The sequence below is a fragment of the Pongo abelii genome, chromosome 9, assembly GCF_028885655.2.
Source record: "Pongo abelii isolate AG06213 chromosome 9, NHGRI_mPonAbe1-v2.0_pri, whole genome shotgun sequence".
In the NCBI taxonomy this organism is placed as follows: Eukaryota; Metazoa; Chordata; class Mammalia; order Primates; family Hominidae; genus Pongo; species Pongo abelii.
In genome coordinates this window covers 121,714,362-121,733,812 of record NC_071994.2, presented here as the reverse complement: position 1 = coordinate 121,733,812, position 19,451 = coordinate 121,714,362, and the positions used below count along the sequence as shown (strand labels likewise).

Below are 19,451 nucleotides of genomic sequence, written 5' to 3'. Positions count from 1 at the left end.
AGGGGGCACTGACCTCATAAGAGAAGACACCCTTGTGGGTTGCTAGAAATGTTCTGTATCTTGATCCGAGTGGTGGCTACATAGGTGCACTCCACCTAGGCTGGAGTGCAATGACATGACCATGGGTCATTTAGCCTCTAACTCTTGGGCTCAAGCAATCCTCCCACCTCAGCCTCCTGAATAGCTGGGGCTACAGGTGTGCAACACCACACCCAGCTAATGTTTTAAAAATTTTTTCGTAGAGACAGGGTCTTACTATGTTGCACAGACTTATCTTGAACTCCTGAGCTCAAGCAATCCTTCTGCCTCAGCCTTCCAAAGTGCTGGGATTACAGACATGAGCCACTGTGCTTGGCTTTCAATGATAAAGTCTTAAAAAAAGGACTCTGTGGATCTACAAGAGGGAGCTTTGCCCTCAAGATAAGAATAATCATTCTAGTATAAGCCTCAGTAAAAAAGAAACAGAACAAACAGCAACACTGTTTGAAATCAGAGCAAAAAGTAATTAGATGTGGTTCTATCCAAGAGACAAACTGCCCATGGATGGAACTACATTTTGTTATATAAATCACACTCAGAGAGAAAAAAAGTCAAAACCCGGAAAACTCCCAAGTAATGCAACTTGAACAGAAGAGTGTCTCTTCCAGAAGACTACCACATCAACAGCCCCTAATTTACAGCATGAAATCCCACAGACCCAGCCTAGCTAGTATTTGGATCTCTCACCCTGTGCCTGAGGTCAGGGACGTTGTTTCTTGGTCTGGAATGTGTGCTTCAGAAGAACTGGTCCGCAAATGGGAAACTTTGTGCTTCTTGCCATTCCCTTTGTCTAGAGGCAGCTGAAACCGTTTGGTTTTTGGTTTGGGTTTAGTGGGACCCGGCACTGAAGGGCTTGCTGACCGCTGTCCAGAAGATGGAGAGGATGGAGAACCCCCAGGAGAGGTGGAGCTGGCTTGCACAGCTGAGGATAAAGCCTTGTTCTGCTCCAGCCCCACGCTATTAGGAGCGTCTACCGTCTGGGTAAAGTTGGATACCTGGGGCCCTGAAGCAGAATCAAGATCATGTTGGGAAGAATGAATCCCAGGTTTGCTGGCAAGGAGCTGGTTCACATGCTGAAGCTGATAGTGTTCGTCTGCTTCCCCAGAAGGTGAAGCGGCTGTTATGCCCGTAGTCTGAGTGGAGGGGAGCACACAGATGCTAGATGCCGCTGTCATTGCAGCAGTAGAGGGGGTCTGTGATGTCCCCAGTTGTGGAAACATTCCTGAACTTGGCGGTAAAGCCACAGGCTGGTCCTGAATCCCCAGGCTCTGCTGGCTAGCTTTGATTAAAAGATTGCTTATTGAGCCAATATCTGGGGTACCAAGCAACCTTGGGTTGGTTAAGGTGACGTGTCCTGGAACTGATGCACTACTTGTAGGGGTTGTGGTAGTTTGCATGGATACAACATTCAAGACAGAGGAACTGGATGCCAAGCCAGACACAGACCCTGATGTGAGGTGGCTAGTATCCTGGCTTATTGTTGATGTGCCCGCCGCTGTGGCAGCAGTTCCTCCCACACTCTGTGGTAACAGGGGTGCCGGTTCAAAATACATGATGCTAGATTTAGATCTTTTTATGATGTTGGGGACAGTTCGGTGAGATGAAGTATTAAGTGACCCCAAATCTAACAGATTGGGATGATTAGGAAGCTGGGAGGGTGTGAAGTTAATCAATGTCATATTAGAAACCACATCGGCAGGGGCAATGTTTGAAGGGGTACTAGAGGGAGCAAGTTTTTTATTCTTTCGGGTCTGTAGACGAGATATGGGTCTTTTCTTGAGTCCAGAGGATGGAGTGGCTACTGTGGTACTGAGGTCTGTCCTCTGGCTGGATTCTGAAACCAAAAGTTGGGGATCCGGAGGAGGCTGAACCCCAATAAGCAGGCCTGAAGGAGGATTGCTGATGTTGGGTGGGAAACTACTTTGAGTAGCTGCAGGGAAGGAATGTAAGTGCTGGTGATGAGACATAGGTAGCAATCCTTTGCTAGCAGAAGGGAACAAAGATTGAGAAGTTGGCAAGCTTGGATTTAGTCCTGTGGTGAGGGTGAGACCACTTCCCATGGGCCCCAATACTGAAGTATTTGTCTCCATCACACTGGGTGTAGAACTAACGGAAGAGGTCAATTGGATTTTTTGGGTCACTCCATTTGGAAGAGTTTGGAGAACATAAAGTGGCTGCATGTTCTGGTTAACAACTATGAGTTTCTCAGTGGCTGGCTTCAGGTGGGGTGGAGTGGTCTGGACAGCTGCATTGGAAATCTGAGACGGGCCAGGACTATCAGTAGAATTGGGCACATACTTCTGGTTCTGGATAGGAACAGTTGGGGAAACAGGTACCTGAAGGCCAGGGGTGCTACTGTTTCTAGTTAAATCCTGATTGTTGCCATGACCTTGCTCTACTGAACCACAAGGAGGGCTAGAGATGTGGTCTGCATCCATGTGTCCTTGGATAAAATGATCAGGAGTCATGTGACCTTCAGGAGTTGTATCTACTCCTGGGCTCAGCAGTGCTGGGTCACCTTCAGAGGAGGCTACGGATTTTTCTGTGATGGTTACTCTCTTCTCCCCTGAATCTGAGATAACAGCTAGTCTACTGGGATTCTGGCTGGGGACAGTGGGACTCCGGGTGGTCAAGACAGACAGATCAGATGGTAGCTCTAGAGGCAACTCAAACTGTTCCTCTGCTGAGATAGAGGACGAGACACTACTATCCACAGGTTCTGTTGTAGGCAGCTGCTGAGAAAATACTTCAAAAAGACCCATGTCTTTTTCACGATTACTGTCAAGACCCAATCCTTCACCAAGATTCAGGAGTTCTGATGAAGATGACTCTGGGCTCTCACCCAAAGCCTGCATGGATGGAGTATTCTTTAGTACAAAGTCCATAATGTCTGAAGGCAGGATATTCCCACAGTCATCACTGTTGTTATTGTCTGAATCTGATTTCAGGAGCTCAGTATTATAGGTGTCCAGTAAATTTTTGTCAGAGGGGGTACTTGTGTGGACTCTGCGGCTTGACTCCAATGAGCTGAGCTGAGCTTCCAAGGAATCCTGTCCCTGTGTTTTAACTCTGCTTACAGAATGGCAGTTATCCATCTTTGGCTCATTTTTGTGGCCAACAGAACTCTTAATGACATGTTCTTTCTCCCCAGCGTCTTCAGGTCGATCAATCTTTAAGTTCTCTGTTCCATTTTCTTTACCATTTCTTTTTGGAATCTGGCTGCTCTTCCTTGTTGTGGCTGTGACACTAGTATCACTCTCTGTCCCATCATCAACACCATCCAACTGTGAGATTTTTGGAAGATCACACTGTTCCTCCTCCCGAAATAAATTATGGGATGCCAGTCGTTCCTCTCCACCTGAAGAAATCACTGTTCTAGTGAAGTTGTAATAGTATAAGTCATCTTCATCTGAAGTGCTTAAGTCATCGGCCCCATCCACCTGTCCTTCAGCTGATCTCTTGCCTCGCTTCTTCCCAGTTGAGCTGCTGTAGAATGGAATGTCTTCTTCACCATAGGATCTTACTCCATAGAGTGGGGTAAGCCCAAAGAACATGTTAGAACGTGCACGGGCACTGCGACGGGGATACCTCCTTTTAAAAGAGCCATCCTCCTGAGGTTTGGGGCCATCTGGAAGCATTAGGTTTCTGTCCTGTACTGGAAGATTCTGATAGTTGTTACTTTGAGAATCCTGGCATGAGGTATTATTGGGGCTTGGTTGGGCCACTGGACCATCTCCTGGATTTTCAGAGGCTGAAATTGGTTCTGTGGGAGATGTTGACTCTATTTGCAAAGGGGAAGCAGGACTACTTTCTTTCAGGGCGTTTTTGGATTGACTCTCATTTTCCATTTTTAGAGGTGTCAGTGTCACTTTGACTGTGCGTTTCCGTGGTGCCTGTAATTCCTTGGCAGATCCTTCTACTTGCATGGGTGGAGCTTTGGGGACTCCTGGCATAGAAAGGCCTTTATCACCAATCTTATCAGAAGAAACATTGTTACATGGTCGTTGGCCCATATACTCAGGAGTCAAAACCTCATCCATAAACTCTGGCTTCAAGTTTCCTTCCTCACCAGTTGTCACCTGACCAGGTTCCAAAAAAGATTTACTGGAATGCTTTTCTTTGAAAGTTTCTTTACAAGATTTTTTCCCTTTCTGTCTCCTATCTCTGGAACTAGATCCCGTATGTTCATTGATAATGGATGATCTGTTGCTCATTCCAGATAGCTTCAAGGTTTTGACTTCAGTATCTTCATCTGGAGAGGGGTTTGCTGATTGGGTAGAATCTGTGTGTTGGTCTCGATCATTCCTTTGCCCTCTCAGATGGAGGTGTGGGAAGGAGAGGGCCTCTTTAGAAGAAAACGACACCGAAGAGGGTTCAGCAAAGGAGCCGATTTTACTAACATTCAGTTCTCTAGATGTTGTGTTATGAACCTGTGGGGCCAGTTTAGGAATTCCAGGGTAAGTCACATTATGTGCAGATCCCTCTGAGCTCTTGGAACTCAGCACTTTGGTCTTCTCTCCCTTTAAAGAAGAGCTCTTGGATGCCAAGTCTGAAGCACTGGACTGCTTCATTTCTGAAGATGAAGATCCATCCAAGTGACTGTTTTTATTGCCTACAGTAACCACTGTCCTTTGCAAATTTGAAGAGGTGGAAGTGTTTTGCCCTAAACTAGTACTTGAATTCAGTGGCCCTAAGACATGATCAACTGCTTTGGCACTTGATTCAAGATTAGTAGCGGTCCCAATGGTGGAGACTGAGGAAACATTATTCCTAGAGTAAGTATTCCCAGTTCTCATTGGAGACATTATCCGGAGTTTGGACCGCTGGGGTGATAAGGAAGAGGTACTGTGACGCCTGGAGCCAATGCTTCGAAGTCCAGAGGAGAGTAAAGGATCACCTACTGTGACTATTTCATGAGTGGTTGGGGTAGGACTTCCTAAACAAGAGAGAAAAAGTAATAAATGCTATTGTAGATAGAACAAATGTGTAGAAGTCACTGGTTTCAATGATTTGACTATATATATTTATAGGTAACTGGAAATCTACATTTTCTATTTATTTATTTATTTTTTTTGAGACAGTGTCTCACTCTGTCACCCAGGCTGGAGTGCAGTGGTGCGATCTTGGCTTACTGCAACCTCTACCTCCTGGGTTCCAGCGATTCTCCTGCCTTAGCCTCCCGGGTAGCTGGGATTACAGGCATGCGCCGCCACACCCGGCTAATTTTTGAATTTTTAGTAGAGATAGGGTTTCACCATGTTGGCCAGGCTGGTCTTGAACTCCTAACCTCAGGTGATCCACCTGCCCTGGCCTCCCAAAGTGCTAGGATTACAGGCGTGAGCCACCTCACCCACCCGGAATCTACATTTTCAATCAGTAAAAGTCACCAAGATAAAGTTGCCTGAAAGAATTACAAATTAGTCTTTGGGCTGATCTTCTTAGGTCAAGTAGGTCAATAAAGTCTTTTACCTGCAGAAGGCAATGGTCGACAGCCAGGAGATCTCTGTGTTGGAGAATAACTGGGTGTTCGAATCCTGGGGACCTTTGAGATGACATGATAATAACAGGAGCCAGAGGTTTGTGAATGAGGAGGTCGGTCTGGTGACGGAGGACTTATAATTTCAGCTGTGTTTTGACTCTCTTTTGATGAACTTTCTGTGGCAGGAAATAAAAACTCTTAACTAAAAAGGCCCAATTAAAATATCAAACAAATTAACCAATAAAAAGTCAGCTATCAGGTAAATGTAAAACTAGAAGCAAATGAGACTTCCCAAGGAAATGACTTTTCCCCCAGCTTTCAATCATAGTACTCCCTGAATTGAATTCAAGTTCCATCCCATCTTTTTTTTTTTTTTTTTTTTTTGGAGACACAGTCTCACTCTGTCACCCAGGCTGGAGTGCAGTGGCATGATCTTGGCTGACTGCAACATCTGCCTCCCTGGTTCAAGTGATTCTTGTGCCTCTGCCTCCCGAGTGGCTGAGATTACTGGGATTACAGGTGCCTGCCACCACGCCTGGCTAATTTTTTTGTATTTTTAGTAGAGATGGGGTTTCACCATGTTGGCCAGGCTGTTCTCGAACTCCTGGCCTCAAGTGATTCGTCTGCCTCAGCCTCCCAAAGTGCTGCGATTACAGGCGTGAGCCACTGTGCCCGGCCTCAAGTCCCATCTTGATTCAAGACTAACCTGTGAAAGATGTTGGACTATGGGCAATGGTCCTGTTTTCATCATGTTCAACAGTGCTGTTGATATCCGGCTCTACGACTGGAGGACGGCACTCCACTATCTTGCATGTATATACGCAGCGCTTGCGAGCATCTGTGGTGCTCCAGTATACCCTGGAACACCTGGGTAAACAGATTTGGGAAAATCATCATAAGGGAAAGGATAGAAGCAGAAACTAGCATTTTTCAAAACCTCTCTTTATCCTAGGTTCCCTGGTCCTCTTAATTACAGAATTTAGCTTTATTTTATGGGTTCTTAGTATAGATTCCCCTAGTTAGGTTGTTCCAAGCTTTTTGAAGTCCTTGGTTTTTCTTAGCCTCTCAGAAAATAGCCTAAGATCTTTTTTTCTTGTACCATAAGCAGGCACCAAATATAGTAAAATATCCTAAAAGCAAGAGAAAGAAAAATATTAACTATTACAAAAATTAGTTTTGGCCTTCAGGACAGAACTACTGCCTTACAATGTATACAAAGTACGGCCCGAAAATAAAACAAAGGGCAAACCTGAGGTGTTTCCTTTGGGAGAAAAGCCCCATGAGACAAGAGAAATGTAACTGCTTCAAATCTGCTGAATGCTAGTGGAGTCTGGTTTGTGTGAAAAGCTGCCAGCTAAATGTGGAGCACAGACTGTGTCATCGGAATAGGAATACAGAGTAAGTTGGAGCATATATTGCAAAATGAGACTCCAACGCAGGAGCGGTAGAAGGGGAATTTTGAACTTATATTGTTAGCTTGTTAGACATTTTAACAACTTACTTCATATAGGTAAGATTATAAATTCTTATTGAAAAATTTGATCATTATTGTGGGGATTTATAGTTTTAGAAGGACTTATAAAATGTAAAGTTGGGAACAGGGCATGAGCTGTTTTATCCATGAAAACAATCTGCACTTCTGCATGGAGATGAATGGAATTTGGAGGAATCTTAAGAGACTGACCTTGTGTTTTCTACTTAGGTTTTATTTTTAAGTAATTCTGAAATTATGTCAATAATACTTTCCTTCTATAACTGGATTCAGCTAACATAGTCCCAATCTACAAGCAGACGAATCCGAGAACTAGCAAAATAAGTGATTAATTTTTAGTAGCAGCTTAAAGTAGCTAACAAGTATTCCTCTACATTTAATGACCTGCACATGGCTTCAGTGTGTTCAGGTTGTGGGGCTGCTGTCTTCTCTTTATAGTGCTACTTACTGATATCCAATAGGAAAGAGCTTATCTTCACAGTCAGAGAGATCATTTAGAATTCCTAAGCAGTCGATTGTCATAGACCCTGACCAAGGAAAGAAGAACCGATTAGAGAAGATAATGAGCATCATTTTATTTTTTTGAGAGAGTCTCACTCTGTCGCCCAGGCTGGAATGCAGTGGTGCAATCTCAGCTCACTGCAGCCTCTGCCTCCAAGGTTCAAGTGATTCCTGTGCCTCAGCCTCCCAAGTAGCTGGGATTATAGGGATGCACCACCACTCCCAGCTAATTTTTTTTAGTAGAGACAGGGTTTCACCACATTGGCCAGGCTGATCTCCAACTCCTGACCTCCAGTGATCTGCCCGCCTCAGCCTCCCAAAGTGCTGGGATTACAGGCGTGAGACACCACACCTGGCTGAGGGTCATTTTATAACTGAGGACCAGAAATTTCCCCAATGATATATACAGCCTTCCCCAATAAACAAGGCTAGGTCATACCAATCATCATGTGGATATTTTCTGGTTCCAAGCCATTGAGAAACTTCCTTCTCAAGCTGATTCCTTCAAAGTCCACAAACACTCTTCTGAAAACTTCAAATCCATTCTCAGGAACCACCTTAAATAAAACCCATGGTAGCTGTTAATAGGCTGTCCCTTTGCACATTATACTCATGATCCTGACTGTCTCAGAGTGGAAGGCACACAGCATATCTCAAAAGCATCCTTCGTTTCACTTAGCAGGACACTTCTGTATTTCCCAAAAGAGGTGGTGCCTCTAGGAACACCTAGTAGAAAAGCAAAACAGTTTGTCATCTTGCTGTATTTTTGTCTTTTTCTTTTGCATTTCGAAATAATTCAAAAAGCAACTAAATAAGCCATGAAAAGACTTGAAGGAAACTTAAATGCTAAGCAGAAGAAGACAGTCTGAAAAGGCTATGTACTATATGATTCCAACTATGTGAAACTCTGCAAACGGCAAGACTATGGAGATAGTAAAAACATCAGTGGTTGCCCAGGGTTGGGGAGAGGCAGGGATGAATAGGCAGAGCACAGAGGATGTTTAAGGCAGCGAAAATACTCCATATGATGCTATAATGGTGGATATATGTCATTATACATTTGTCCAAACCCACAGAATGTACAACACCAAGAGTGAATGCTAATGTAAACTATAGGACTCAGGGTGATAACCATGTGTCCAGTGTAGGTTTATCCATTGTAACAAATGCACCACTCTGGTGGGGGATGCTGATCATGGGGGAGGCTGTGCATATGTGGGTGCAGGGGGCATATGGGAAATCTCTGTACCTTCCAGTCAATTTTGCTGTGAACCTAAAACTGCTCTAAAAAATAGTCTTTTTTTTTTTTTTAAAGCAACTAAAGCTCTCTCACTTCGCCTTTGATCAAATCCCGATGTCGTTGGCAATATACTTTTTTATCATCCAGAAAGACACAGTTCTTGGCTCGGGAACACATGAAGTGATAGTTGCTGGTGCAGGATGTGAGACAGCAACCCACGGTGGCTCCTGGCTTTTGGCAGAATTCACATCTCTAAAAATCCAAAAAGAACAGAGTCCTATTCAGACTTTCATACGTTTTAAGACGTTTACCATCTCCTCTATAGACTCATCCCATTCTACAGTTCCTACAATTCATTTTATCTATTGGTAGTCTGTTGAATTATGTATATCAATACTTGTTGGCTAACTACCCTGATGGCACTGTGAAAAATATCAGTGAGGCCATATTCACCCACAGGAAGAATATCTGGAAACTGAGAGGGAATCTCTTTCATAAAATTTACCCATAAGGTCTTACCAGCTGCTTGCCCCTGATCACAGCCATATGCACATTCTTTAGTGATCCATCATCATCTTCAAACACTTCCGCTGACCACAAAGCACAATTTACATGTGTCCACTCATTTTGGCCAATATATAGTAAACGACCAGCATCCTATAAAATAAAGAGATTTCTTTTTTCCTAAAGAATATAATGCCAAAGAGGTTTTCCTCGGCATTAGCTTCTCCTCAGTGAAGATAACCTCAAGAAAGCAACTATAATTCTTTAATGTAGGGAGGCACACAGAAATCGGAATTGTTTTTGCCACATTGCTCTATTTCCACTTCCTTCTTTTCAAGATTACTTTTTCCATAGACTGAAACTATTTTACAAATCTAGAGAATAAAAAAATGAGCTGGGTATGGTGGTTCACGTCTGTAATCCCAACACTTTGGGAGGCTAAAGTGGTAGGATCGCTTGAGCCCAAGAGTTTGAGACCAGCCTGGGCAACATAGGGAGACTGTGTCTCAACAAAAACAAACCAAAAATTAGCCAGGCATGGTGGTGCGCATCTGTGGTCTCAGCTACTCAGGAGGCTGAGGTAGGAGGATCACTTGAGCCCCGGAAGCTGAGATTGCAGTGAGCCAAAATCATGCTACTGTACTCTAGTCTGGGTGACAAAGCGAGGCCTGGTCTCAAAAGGAAACAAACAAACAAAAAGAGCAATAGGTGGTAAGTTTATAAAAATGTGCAGTGACGTCTATAAACTGTATTTCAAAGCCAGTTCTCTCAGATTGCATTTAAAAGCTTTTGGCTGGGCACGGTGGCTCACGCCTGTAATCCCACCACTTTGGGATATGAGGTGGGTGGATCACCTGAGGTCGGGAGTTCGAGACCAGCCTGACCAACATGGAGAAACCCCGTCTCTACTAAAAATACAAAATTAGCCGAGCATGGTGGCACATGCCTATAATCCCAGCTACTTGGGAGGCTGAGGCAGGAGAATCACTTGAACATGGGAGGCAGAGGTTGCAGTGAGCCGAGATCCTGTCACTGCACGCCAGCCTGGGTAACAGAGCGAGACTCCAGCCTGGGCAACAAGAGCAAAACTCCGTCTCAAAAAAAACAAAACAAAACAAAAAAACACACAAAAAACTTAAAAAAAAATTGTAGCTTACTGTGTGTGCCAGGCACTAAATAGAGGCTTTACATACATTATTTCATTTAATCCTCACAACCACTCTGAGGTAAGCATTATTATCTTCATTTTAAAGATGAAACTGAGGGTCAGAGAGGTTAAACTACTTGCCAAAGTCAATAAGTAGGCAGTTAAGCACAGAAATGTATTCAGGCAGGCGGCAGAACTCGGGCTCTTAACCATCTGCTATCCTATATGAAACACAAGCTTTTTAATATGCAACTTAGATTTTATTAACTTTCACAAAATATTCTTGAGGAACTTCCATTAGAAATTACTAGACATCAAGGGTTTAATTTAAGGCAAATCAGTCACCCTTTAATCAACAAAATCAGTCATTAAAAAACTCCAAGTGCCATGAACTAAGTGACAAATAAATAAAAGTTACAAATTAATAAGTTATAAGTTATAGGTAAATAAAAGTTATAAATTAGTAAGTTATAAGTAAGTTCATTAAATAAATGGCACTCAGTCATCAAGTATGGACACAAGGACAAACAGTTCTTTTGGAGTATGTATTAAGTAGGGCCCTGTGTTGCAAAGTACTTACATTAGCACTGTCATCACCATAAGTCAAACATAACGCACACTGTCTATTGTCTTCTATGCCTGGGGGTGGGTTCAGCTCTGGACTGTCTTCTCGACTCCTATCAGTACCTTGAAATTCAAAAGACTCCCATCAATACCTTGAGATCCAGTTAAAATTGGCAATACTACGTCTGATTTCCAGGAAAACAGAAGTAATTCAGCTTACATAGCCTACAGCCTATAAAATAACCACTTTTCAAAAGGTGTTCAGAGTTACGCTATCTCATCATCTATGTTACAATACTCAAGAGTATTTATATCAAGTCCTCATTAACACCTCAAGTGAAGCAAAATTAATGATGGTATTACATTTAAGGATGACCTGAAAATTCTTTTCTGATATCCAACTATATCTAATTTTAGTGAATTGGATTCACGAAGTCAATCATCTGCATCTAGAGGGAAATGGGTGACGACTCTCCTTTTGGTGGCTTACTCAAAATTGGTGGTGTAGGAGGATGCAGAGGAGTTGGTGAGTCTGGTTCTCCAGGCCCTTTGGGTTTGGGAGCTGGAATGATTTTCTTCATTAAAGGAGGCTGCTCAGTGTGGCTGTTTTCCTCTCGCTCCTGCCACTGAGCATAATTATGGTCAAGTGAAGGTGGAAGCACTGCGTTTGGTAACATCCCACTGCTGAAAATAATTGATTCAACAAGCATTTATTGAACTCCTACAGTATACCTAGAACTGCATAAAATAAATTCTTGATATCACCTGTTGCCCCATGTACGAGCCATTCACAGAATATAAGAACAAGTCACAGCGTTTGAAAATTGCTGAAGTACACAGAACTCAATATTTTAAAAAATATCTCAACATATGACTCTTGATTAAACTTGCTGAAACAAATGATAACCCTATCAAAAACTCAAAAGAGGCCAGGCGTGGTGGCTCATGCCTGTAATCCCAGCACTTTGGGACGGTGAGGCAGGCGGATCACCAGGTCAAGAGATCAAGACCATCCTGGCCAAAATGGTGAAACCCAGTCTCTATTAAAATACAAAAATTAGCTGGGCATGGTGGTGCCCGCCTGTTGTCCCAGCTACTTGGGAGGCTGAGGGAGGAGAATCGCTTGAACCAGGGAGGCGGAGGTTGTAGTGAGCCGAGATCATGCCACTGCACTCCAGCCTGGTGACAGAACGAGACTCTGTCTCAAAAAAATAATAATATTAAATAAAATAAAATCAAAAGAATTTACTGGAATAAAAATTAAAGGTTACATATGGAAAATCAAGAGCAGTACAAAGCACCATTTGAACTATCAGTCAAACAGAACCCATTTATAACAAGGCCAGCTACATGGCTATATCACACATGTATTGTACATTTGTCACAATTAAACCAAGCTCCCTACAATGAAACAAATATAAAAGTAAAGAACAAAAAGGCAATTGCCTATAACAAACATTAAGTGTAGTCCTCAAAACAGCACCGAAAAGGCATTTCAAACAATTCATTTCTAGTATTAAAACCTTTTGGAAAACTGCAATCTAGAATTATGAGAACTCTCAGATTTCTAGCCAATGAGGAGAAAAAAAAGTTATGCTAAATTCACTTACTTGCTTGATACTTTATTTGGCTCCCAAAACCTGGACTTTTTGACACTGAACCATGGAAAAACACGTTCCATTTGCTAAAAGAAAACACAAACAAAATGTAAATATGTAAACATTCATTTAGATACCACATGAAAAACCTTCAAACCAGCTTCTCTGTTAATACGAGGATAATTTCAGGCCACCAAGGGAAAGATGCATCCACTCTGGCAACCTCACCAAATTCCTCTCAAAGAATCAGAGGATCAAATTAAACCAAAGATGTTTTATACACACGACAAAGCAAAAAGTAGAAGAGAACAAGTTCATTGTATTCACAGGGTAATTACTTATAGGTAAGCATTAAAAACATGAATTAGTAATATCATTCACCCGAATGAAGAAGGACTTGACCATGCTGTTGGCTTTTTTAATTTCTGGCTGTCCTCCATCTGAATTAATGGCTGCTTGAATGATCTTCACAATATCATCACTGAACTCCAACTGTATACAAAAACAAAATGTTAATTATTCTTAAAACAGTGTGCTCTCAAAACCATTTCCTCTTCCCTCCCTAATCATCCAGCACAGAGATCCAACAGAAAACTCACACTCCATTTTAATGTGATATAATATTCTTTGGCTGAGACTTTTGAGATTCAATTCACGATTAACCTGTGGCAATTAAGAGATGCCAGGCTAATGAGGTAAGAATGCAAACAAATTGGCTGTATCATGATAAATTATCCAAGCAGGTCCACAGTTTTTAATTTGGATTAAAATAAATAAACAGTGGCTCATGCCTGTAATCCCAGCACTTTGGGAGGCTGATGTGGGTGGATCACTTAAGGTCAGGAGTTCAAGACCAGCCTAGCCAACATGGTGAAACCCCATCTCTACCAAAAGTACAAAATTAGCCAGGCATGGTGGCACATGCCTATGTAATCCCAACTACTCGGGAGGCTGAGGCAGGAGAATCACTTGAACACGGGAGGCAGAGGTTGCAGTGAGCCGAGATCCTGTCACTGCACGCCAGCCTGGGTAACAGAGCGAGACTCCATCTCAAATAAATAAATAAATAAATAAATAAATAAATAAATAAAAATAAACAACAGAATAGCAACTATAGATCATGAGATAATAATCATTTCCTATACATTCTTAAAATCATAAAATTAACAGGCATCTATCTACAAATGAAGACCTTATAAAGAAAGGCACATTATTCAGATCTGATCTCAAAAGGGGAGGGAGAACCAATTAATTTCACATTAGCATTTTCCACATCAACAGTTTCTTAGTGCTTCCTCTTGATATAAAAATAATTTTCAGAAAACTGAGATGAAAGCCAAATAAAATAACTATTTTAAGACATTACCTTCCCTATCATAACCCTTCTTCTGAAACACAAAGCTAAAATAACTCATACATTTTTAGGTATCTAAAGCCACGTGACATTTCTAAATATAATACAAATCATTTTTTAATTTACTTATACTCAGTCTCATGCCCCAAAGATCCAAAGAAGCTTTACTGGCACTAGAAATTCTGATGGCTCGCTGTAGAAACATACCACAGATGTGTAATTCCCTTGGTCCATCTTCCTCTTGACTCCTTCTAGATCTAAAGGCTGCTGATCATCCTGTTTGCTGACCTCAGTAAGAACTGGTGGATCAGGTCCTTCGGGGGAGCTGCGGGAAGGTATACTCTCCTCTGTCTCGGGATTTAAGTCTGGAGGCTTGGCAGCCTATTGCCAGGAAAGATATGTTGCTTTTATCTAACACTAAAACCAAGGTTTCCATGCAAATTCTATTAAAATTAATAAAGATGGTACTGAATGATTCATATTGTAAAACCCAAAGAACATGAAAATAATCAGATTTCTCAAATAGAAAAGGAAAGTTAAAAATGAGACTGTTATGTAATAGCTTAGCTAGGCTAACTTAGGAGCTTTTCTTGATAATTCCAAACCTAGTATGAAGAAGCTGAAACTGTGTTCAGTTCCTTTTGAGTATAACATAGAAAGCAGCTAATTTTCCTATTCAAAAAATGGAGCTCTATTAAAAGATAAAATAGCAGCTTAGCTCTGAGGTAAAGTGATCCATGTGGTTCTTCTTCTTTTTTTCTTTTGAGATGGACTCTCACTCTGTCACCCAGGCTGGAGTGCGGTGGCGCGATCTCGGCTTACTGCAAGCTCCGCCACCCAGGTTCACGCCATTCTCCTGCCTCAGCCTCCCAAGTAACTGGGACTACAGGTGCCCGCTACCATGCCTGGCTAATTTTTTGTATTTTTAGTAGAGACGGGGTTTCACCATGTTAGCCAGGATGGTCTCGATCTCCTGACCTCGTGATCCGCCCGCCTCGGCCTCCTGAAGTGCTGGGATTACAGGCGTGAGCCACCGCGCCTGGCCCCATGTGGTTCTTCTAATGACTACTTTATAAATGTGTAAAGTTCACAACTTACATAGATAGAAAGTGTTTTTCCAATTGATTACTATAACTGTCCCCTAACTACGAATCCTGCCTCTAGGCTCAGGTGTCTCCAGTCCTTCGTCTCCACTCAGTCAGAATAATATTTTTTCTAAGAAGCAACTCTGATCAGGTTACTGTCTTGGACGAAGTGCTTCACTGGCTCCCTATCACCTTCAGAGTATAAAGTCCAAATTTCTCATTGTAACAGCAAGACCTTTGAAGATACAGCTCCTTCCTATTTCTTACGCTAAAGAAGGTCCTATTCTTGGCTCTAAATATTGTCCTAATGGTTATAGCCAAAACAAGTAACTAAAAATTAAGTGAGGAGAATGAAGTAAAACAAAAGAAAAACACTAGGTAAAAACTACCTAAGAACAAGCTCTCAGAAAAAAAATGAGACTTGGCCTACCTGCCGGTAGCGTAGCAAATGGCTGGTAGTCCGAGAATTCAACAAAGCTGTCAGAACTTGCTTCAGAGAAATCTGCAGCTCTTTTTCAAGGGCCAGTCGCCACTCTGCAGGGTGCCGCTCAGTACAGTTCACACAAGTGTAGGCCACACTTTCTGGCAGATTAGATAGAATCTCATACATCTCATCTAAGAAAACAAAAACCTACCATGATGAGGTCCTCTGAAGAATGGGAGAGAGGAAGAAGAGGAAACTATTCCACTGAACTTACTATAAAGCCATATGTTGGGAACCACATTAAGATTCTAATATCCTCATGGATATCACACATATTGATCTCAAAAAGTGGCATTATTAATTAACACTAATCCTGAATTTGATTATTGAGAATCAGGTTATGGAACCCACAAAGGACAGCAAATAAATACTTTAAAGGCATATATTCAAGATAAGTGAGCACAAATGTAATACAATGCTGCTTATTCTAGAGACTAAAAAATAAATTTAGAGATTTCAAATAACACAACCATAATTTTAGGTTTAAAGTGCTCTAGAGGCTGATAAATGCAGTAGTACCTAGAAAGAAGAAAACTGAAATAAAAAGACTCCAACCTTCTGTACCTGAAAGATTCTCACATTTGGAATGGACCCAGCGATCACACTTTCCACATTGCATCATCTTACTCTCATAGTCATCATCATCATAACATTTGTCACAGAGAGGGCAGAAGTTTCCTGAAAGCAAAGCAAAGTTTACAGCAGTGCTTTGGCTCACATACCTGTGTTTTTACGGCCCTTGACTTGCATATACCAACCCAATCTAAATCTATATTCTTCTGGGATCATGAACACCAGCATGGATCTACTGTGGAATGTTCACACATCTGCAGTCTCAAGATTATTCTGAGCCCCTCGAATACTCACAGAAAAGCTTCATATGCTACTAGTTTTCTTTAGTTTACTAGTTTTCATTTATAAAGGTCATGAGGTAGATTTTAAAGATAAAATAATAGAAAAGAATGGAAGAGAGAAGTTTCTCACACATTTGTAAGAAATATTTAAATATTTAAAAGGAAGTGGCAATATGGAAGTCAGAAACAGTACATGTAAGCTTTTTCCTTATTTCTAGGGCATTTACATTAGATCTTAGAGGAGCACTTCCTAAGATTCAGTACTCTGTATAACCTTCATAAATTTTCTTTATATACAGAGATCTCCTATATTATTTTTTACTTAATGAACTTCTTCAAACGGATCTGCTTATCTTACTGAAAACAATGAACTTTATGTGATTATCCTAAATCAGTAATACAACAGGTTTAATGTATTAGTTATATTAATATTTTTTTCTAATATAACTATTAAAAGAAAATGTTTGGGTAGCAACTAAAATAATGACTGAAATAATCAAATGTATAATATATACACCACACTTTGGGAAATACTAGCTTAGAGGATTTCTTTGTGGTTAGTTATAATGAAAAGTCCCCTTAACACTTCCCGTATAAACTAACAAGACATTTCTAGTTGCTAAGTTCTAAACAGGAACTTAGTAAATGTGTCTAAATGGTATCCTTGACATAATGTGTGAGACTTTTTATTTCATTTCACTAGAGTCTAGTTCACCTCCAGAACACCAAGTACAACCTCCGAAAGTTGGCAAAACTGGCTTTTTTGGGTACCTTTAGCAAAGAGCTTGGCGCAATCATGACACAGTGAGAAATCGTGAGACCACTGTGCATCCCACCCTTTGCCTGGAGTTGTGGATCCACAGCTCTTACAGCGAACACACTTGGTACAGATCTAGAAAAGAAGAAAAGAAATTCAATAGGAATTTCTTGTTTTTAATATCCTTCGTTAACTAAAAAGATCTCAAATGCATTCATTTATAGATTTAATTTCTCTACTGAGATGATTTCCTAGTAATGAGGCAAAAAGATTGTCATACTGACATCCTCAAGCACAGATACTTGTAATACAAGTTACATAAGCCCAATAGTCACATGACGGTTCTCTATGAAAGAGCATCATGTGTATAACTCACCCAGACTTTCTTCTTCTTTGTGGGTTTGGTGGGGTAGTTTGGTCCCAGGCACTCAGGGTGATAGCTGTTTCGGCACTTATTACACTCCAGCAGCTGCTGTAAGAAAATATAATGGCAAAAAGATAAGCATCATATTACCTTCACCCAACACCTATTACTTAGTACCCCATTTCACATTTACTGGCAAGTAAGTATAGCACACAATTATAAGTTTAAATTTCCTCATACATTATTTACTCCCAATTAAAGCATTGAGATTTATTTCCTGCCAAAGGCACTCAGTGATGAGTATTTGTATTAGGTAGATTTGACTTATTTTTGGAATTTTATTCAATATCATGTTTTCTGCTATAGTCCCAAAATTAAAACACAAAATAGGCAACTGATTACACCCAATTAAATACTAAAGACAGACTAAGTAAAAAGAGAAATAATATAGATACAAAATCTTAACTGGAAGACAGAAATACAAATCAAACAAGAAAGCAATACTCTAAGCATAGTCATCCTTGGTTTCCATGGGAGATTGGTTCCAGGACCCCCAGAGGATACCAAAGTCCATGGATGCCCAAGTCCCTAGAAAAAATGGTGCAGCATTTGTATATAACAAAATGCACATCCTCCCATATACTTTTTTTTTTTGAGATGGAGTCTCACTCTGTCACCCAGGCTGGAGTGACAGACTGCACCACAGGCTGGAGTGGCTCACTGCAACCTCTGCCTCCAAAGTTCAAGCGATCTTCCTGCCTCGGCCTCCCAAGTAACTGGGACTACAGGTGCCCATCACCACACCTGGCTAATTTTTTGTATTTTTAGTAGAGATGGGGTTTCACCACGTTGGCTCAGGCTGGTCTTGAACTCCTGGCTTCACGTGATCCGCCCACCATATACTTTAAATTATCTCTAGATTACTTATCATACCTAATACAATGTAAATAGTTGTTATACTGTATTGTTTAGGAAATAATGACAAGAAAAAGTCTGTTCACATAGAGTACAGAGGCAACTACTCATTTTTTCCCAGATACATTCAATCCAAGGTTGGTTGAGTCCAGGGATACAGAACCCACTGATACAGAGGTCCAGCTGTAGTTCTATTACCAAGTTTTGTACCTTTGTAGCCTGATGTTGTCTTCCACAAACATGACAGAATTTGCAGCGACGACAACACCAATTTTCCAGCTGGTCCTCCAGAGGGCGCTCGTTCTCCTCTAAACAAAACTTGTGGAAGGGCTCACAACAGACTTGGCAATACACAAACTATAGTAAGAACATGGGAAGATAGAAGTATGTCAAATAATATGTAGAAAAACATAACCATACCCTTCTTATATACTTTGGGTTTTAGTAGTCCACTGGCATATATTTAATTCAATACATATTCATTAAACAATGACTACGTAAAAAAGTACAGTATTGGACACTGCGGGAGATTCAGAGTACTAAAGTGGTAATAACAGTGGAATTAGAAAGTAACAAAATAAATATAATCCAAGATTTAACAGAACATGCTAAGTGCCCTAAGAGTGGTATAAACAAAGAGCTATGGGAATATAAAGGAGTGGGGTGGGGGAAATAGGCAGGGTTTAAACGTTTTCTGTAATATACAAAACAGTTGTAAGCTCTGGTTTGTCCTTTCCATTTCTAATTTTATTTTTTTAATTGTTTTAATTTTTATTTATTTATTTTTTTTGAGAAGGAGTCTCGCTCCGTCGCCCAGGCTGGGGTGCAGTGGTGCGATCTCGACTCACTGCAACCTCCGCCTCCTGGGTTCAAGTGATTCTCCAGTCTCAATCTCCTGAGTAGCTGGGATTACAGGCGCATGCCACCACACCTGGCTAATTTTTTGTATTTTTAGTAGAGACGGGGTTTCACTGTGTTAGCGAGGATGGTCTCCATCTCCTGACCTTGTGATCTGCCTGCCTCGGCCTCCCAAAGTGCTGGGATTATAGGCGTGAGCCACCATGCCCAGCCTCC

General features: G+C 41.3%; 1 protein-coding gene across 7 annotated transcripts in view; it reads right to left on the bottom strand.

Moving 5' to 3' along the window:
* Window positions 1-19,451, bottom strand: part of KMT2A (lysine methyltransferase 2A) — a 90,342-nt gene that overhangs the window by 19,453 nt on the left and 51,438 nt on the right. For 4 of the 7 annotated variants that reach the window (XM_063711409.1, XM_054525194.2, XM_063711412.1 and 1 more), the window contains 17 exons: window positions 18,588-18,734; window positions 17,475-17,570; window positions 17,113-17,233; window positions 16,043-16,165; window positions 15,434-15,618; window positions 14,126-14,299; window positions 12,946-13,056; window positions 12,577-12,650; window positions 11,457-11,650; window positions 10,983-11,089; window positions 9,271-9,408; window positions 8,845-9,003; window positions 7,951-8,068; window positions 7,459-7,537; window positions 6,225-6,385; window positions 5,509-5,694; window positions 727-4,975 (listed from right to left, as the gene is read on the bottom strand). In XM_063711409.1, coding sequence (XP_063567479.1) covers window positions 727-4,975; window positions 5,509-5,694; window positions 6,225-6,385; window positions 7,459-7,537; window positions 7,951-8,068; window positions 8,845-9,003; window positions 9,271-9,408; window positions 10,983-11,089; window positions 11,457-11,650; window positions 12,577-12,650; window positions 12,946-13,056; window positions 14,126-14,299; window positions 15,434-15,618; window positions 16,043-16,165; window positions 17,113-17,233; window positions 17,475-17,570; window positions 18,588-18,734 — 6,422 coding nt within the window. The remainder of the gene's footprint in view (window positions 1-726; window positions 4,976-5,508; window positions 5,695-6,224; window positions 6,386-7,458; window positions 7,538-7,950; window positions 8,069-8,844; window positions 9,004-9,270; window positions 9,409-10,982; window positions 11,090-11,456; window positions 11,651-12,576; window positions 12,651-12,945; window positions 13,057-14,125; window positions 14,300-15,433; window positions 15,619-16,042; window positions 16,166-17,112; window positions 17,234-17,474; window positions 17,571-18,587; window positions 18,735-19,451) is intronic. The other 3 variants (XM_054525193.2, XM_063711411.1, XM_063711410.1) reach the window with 2 other exon arrangements.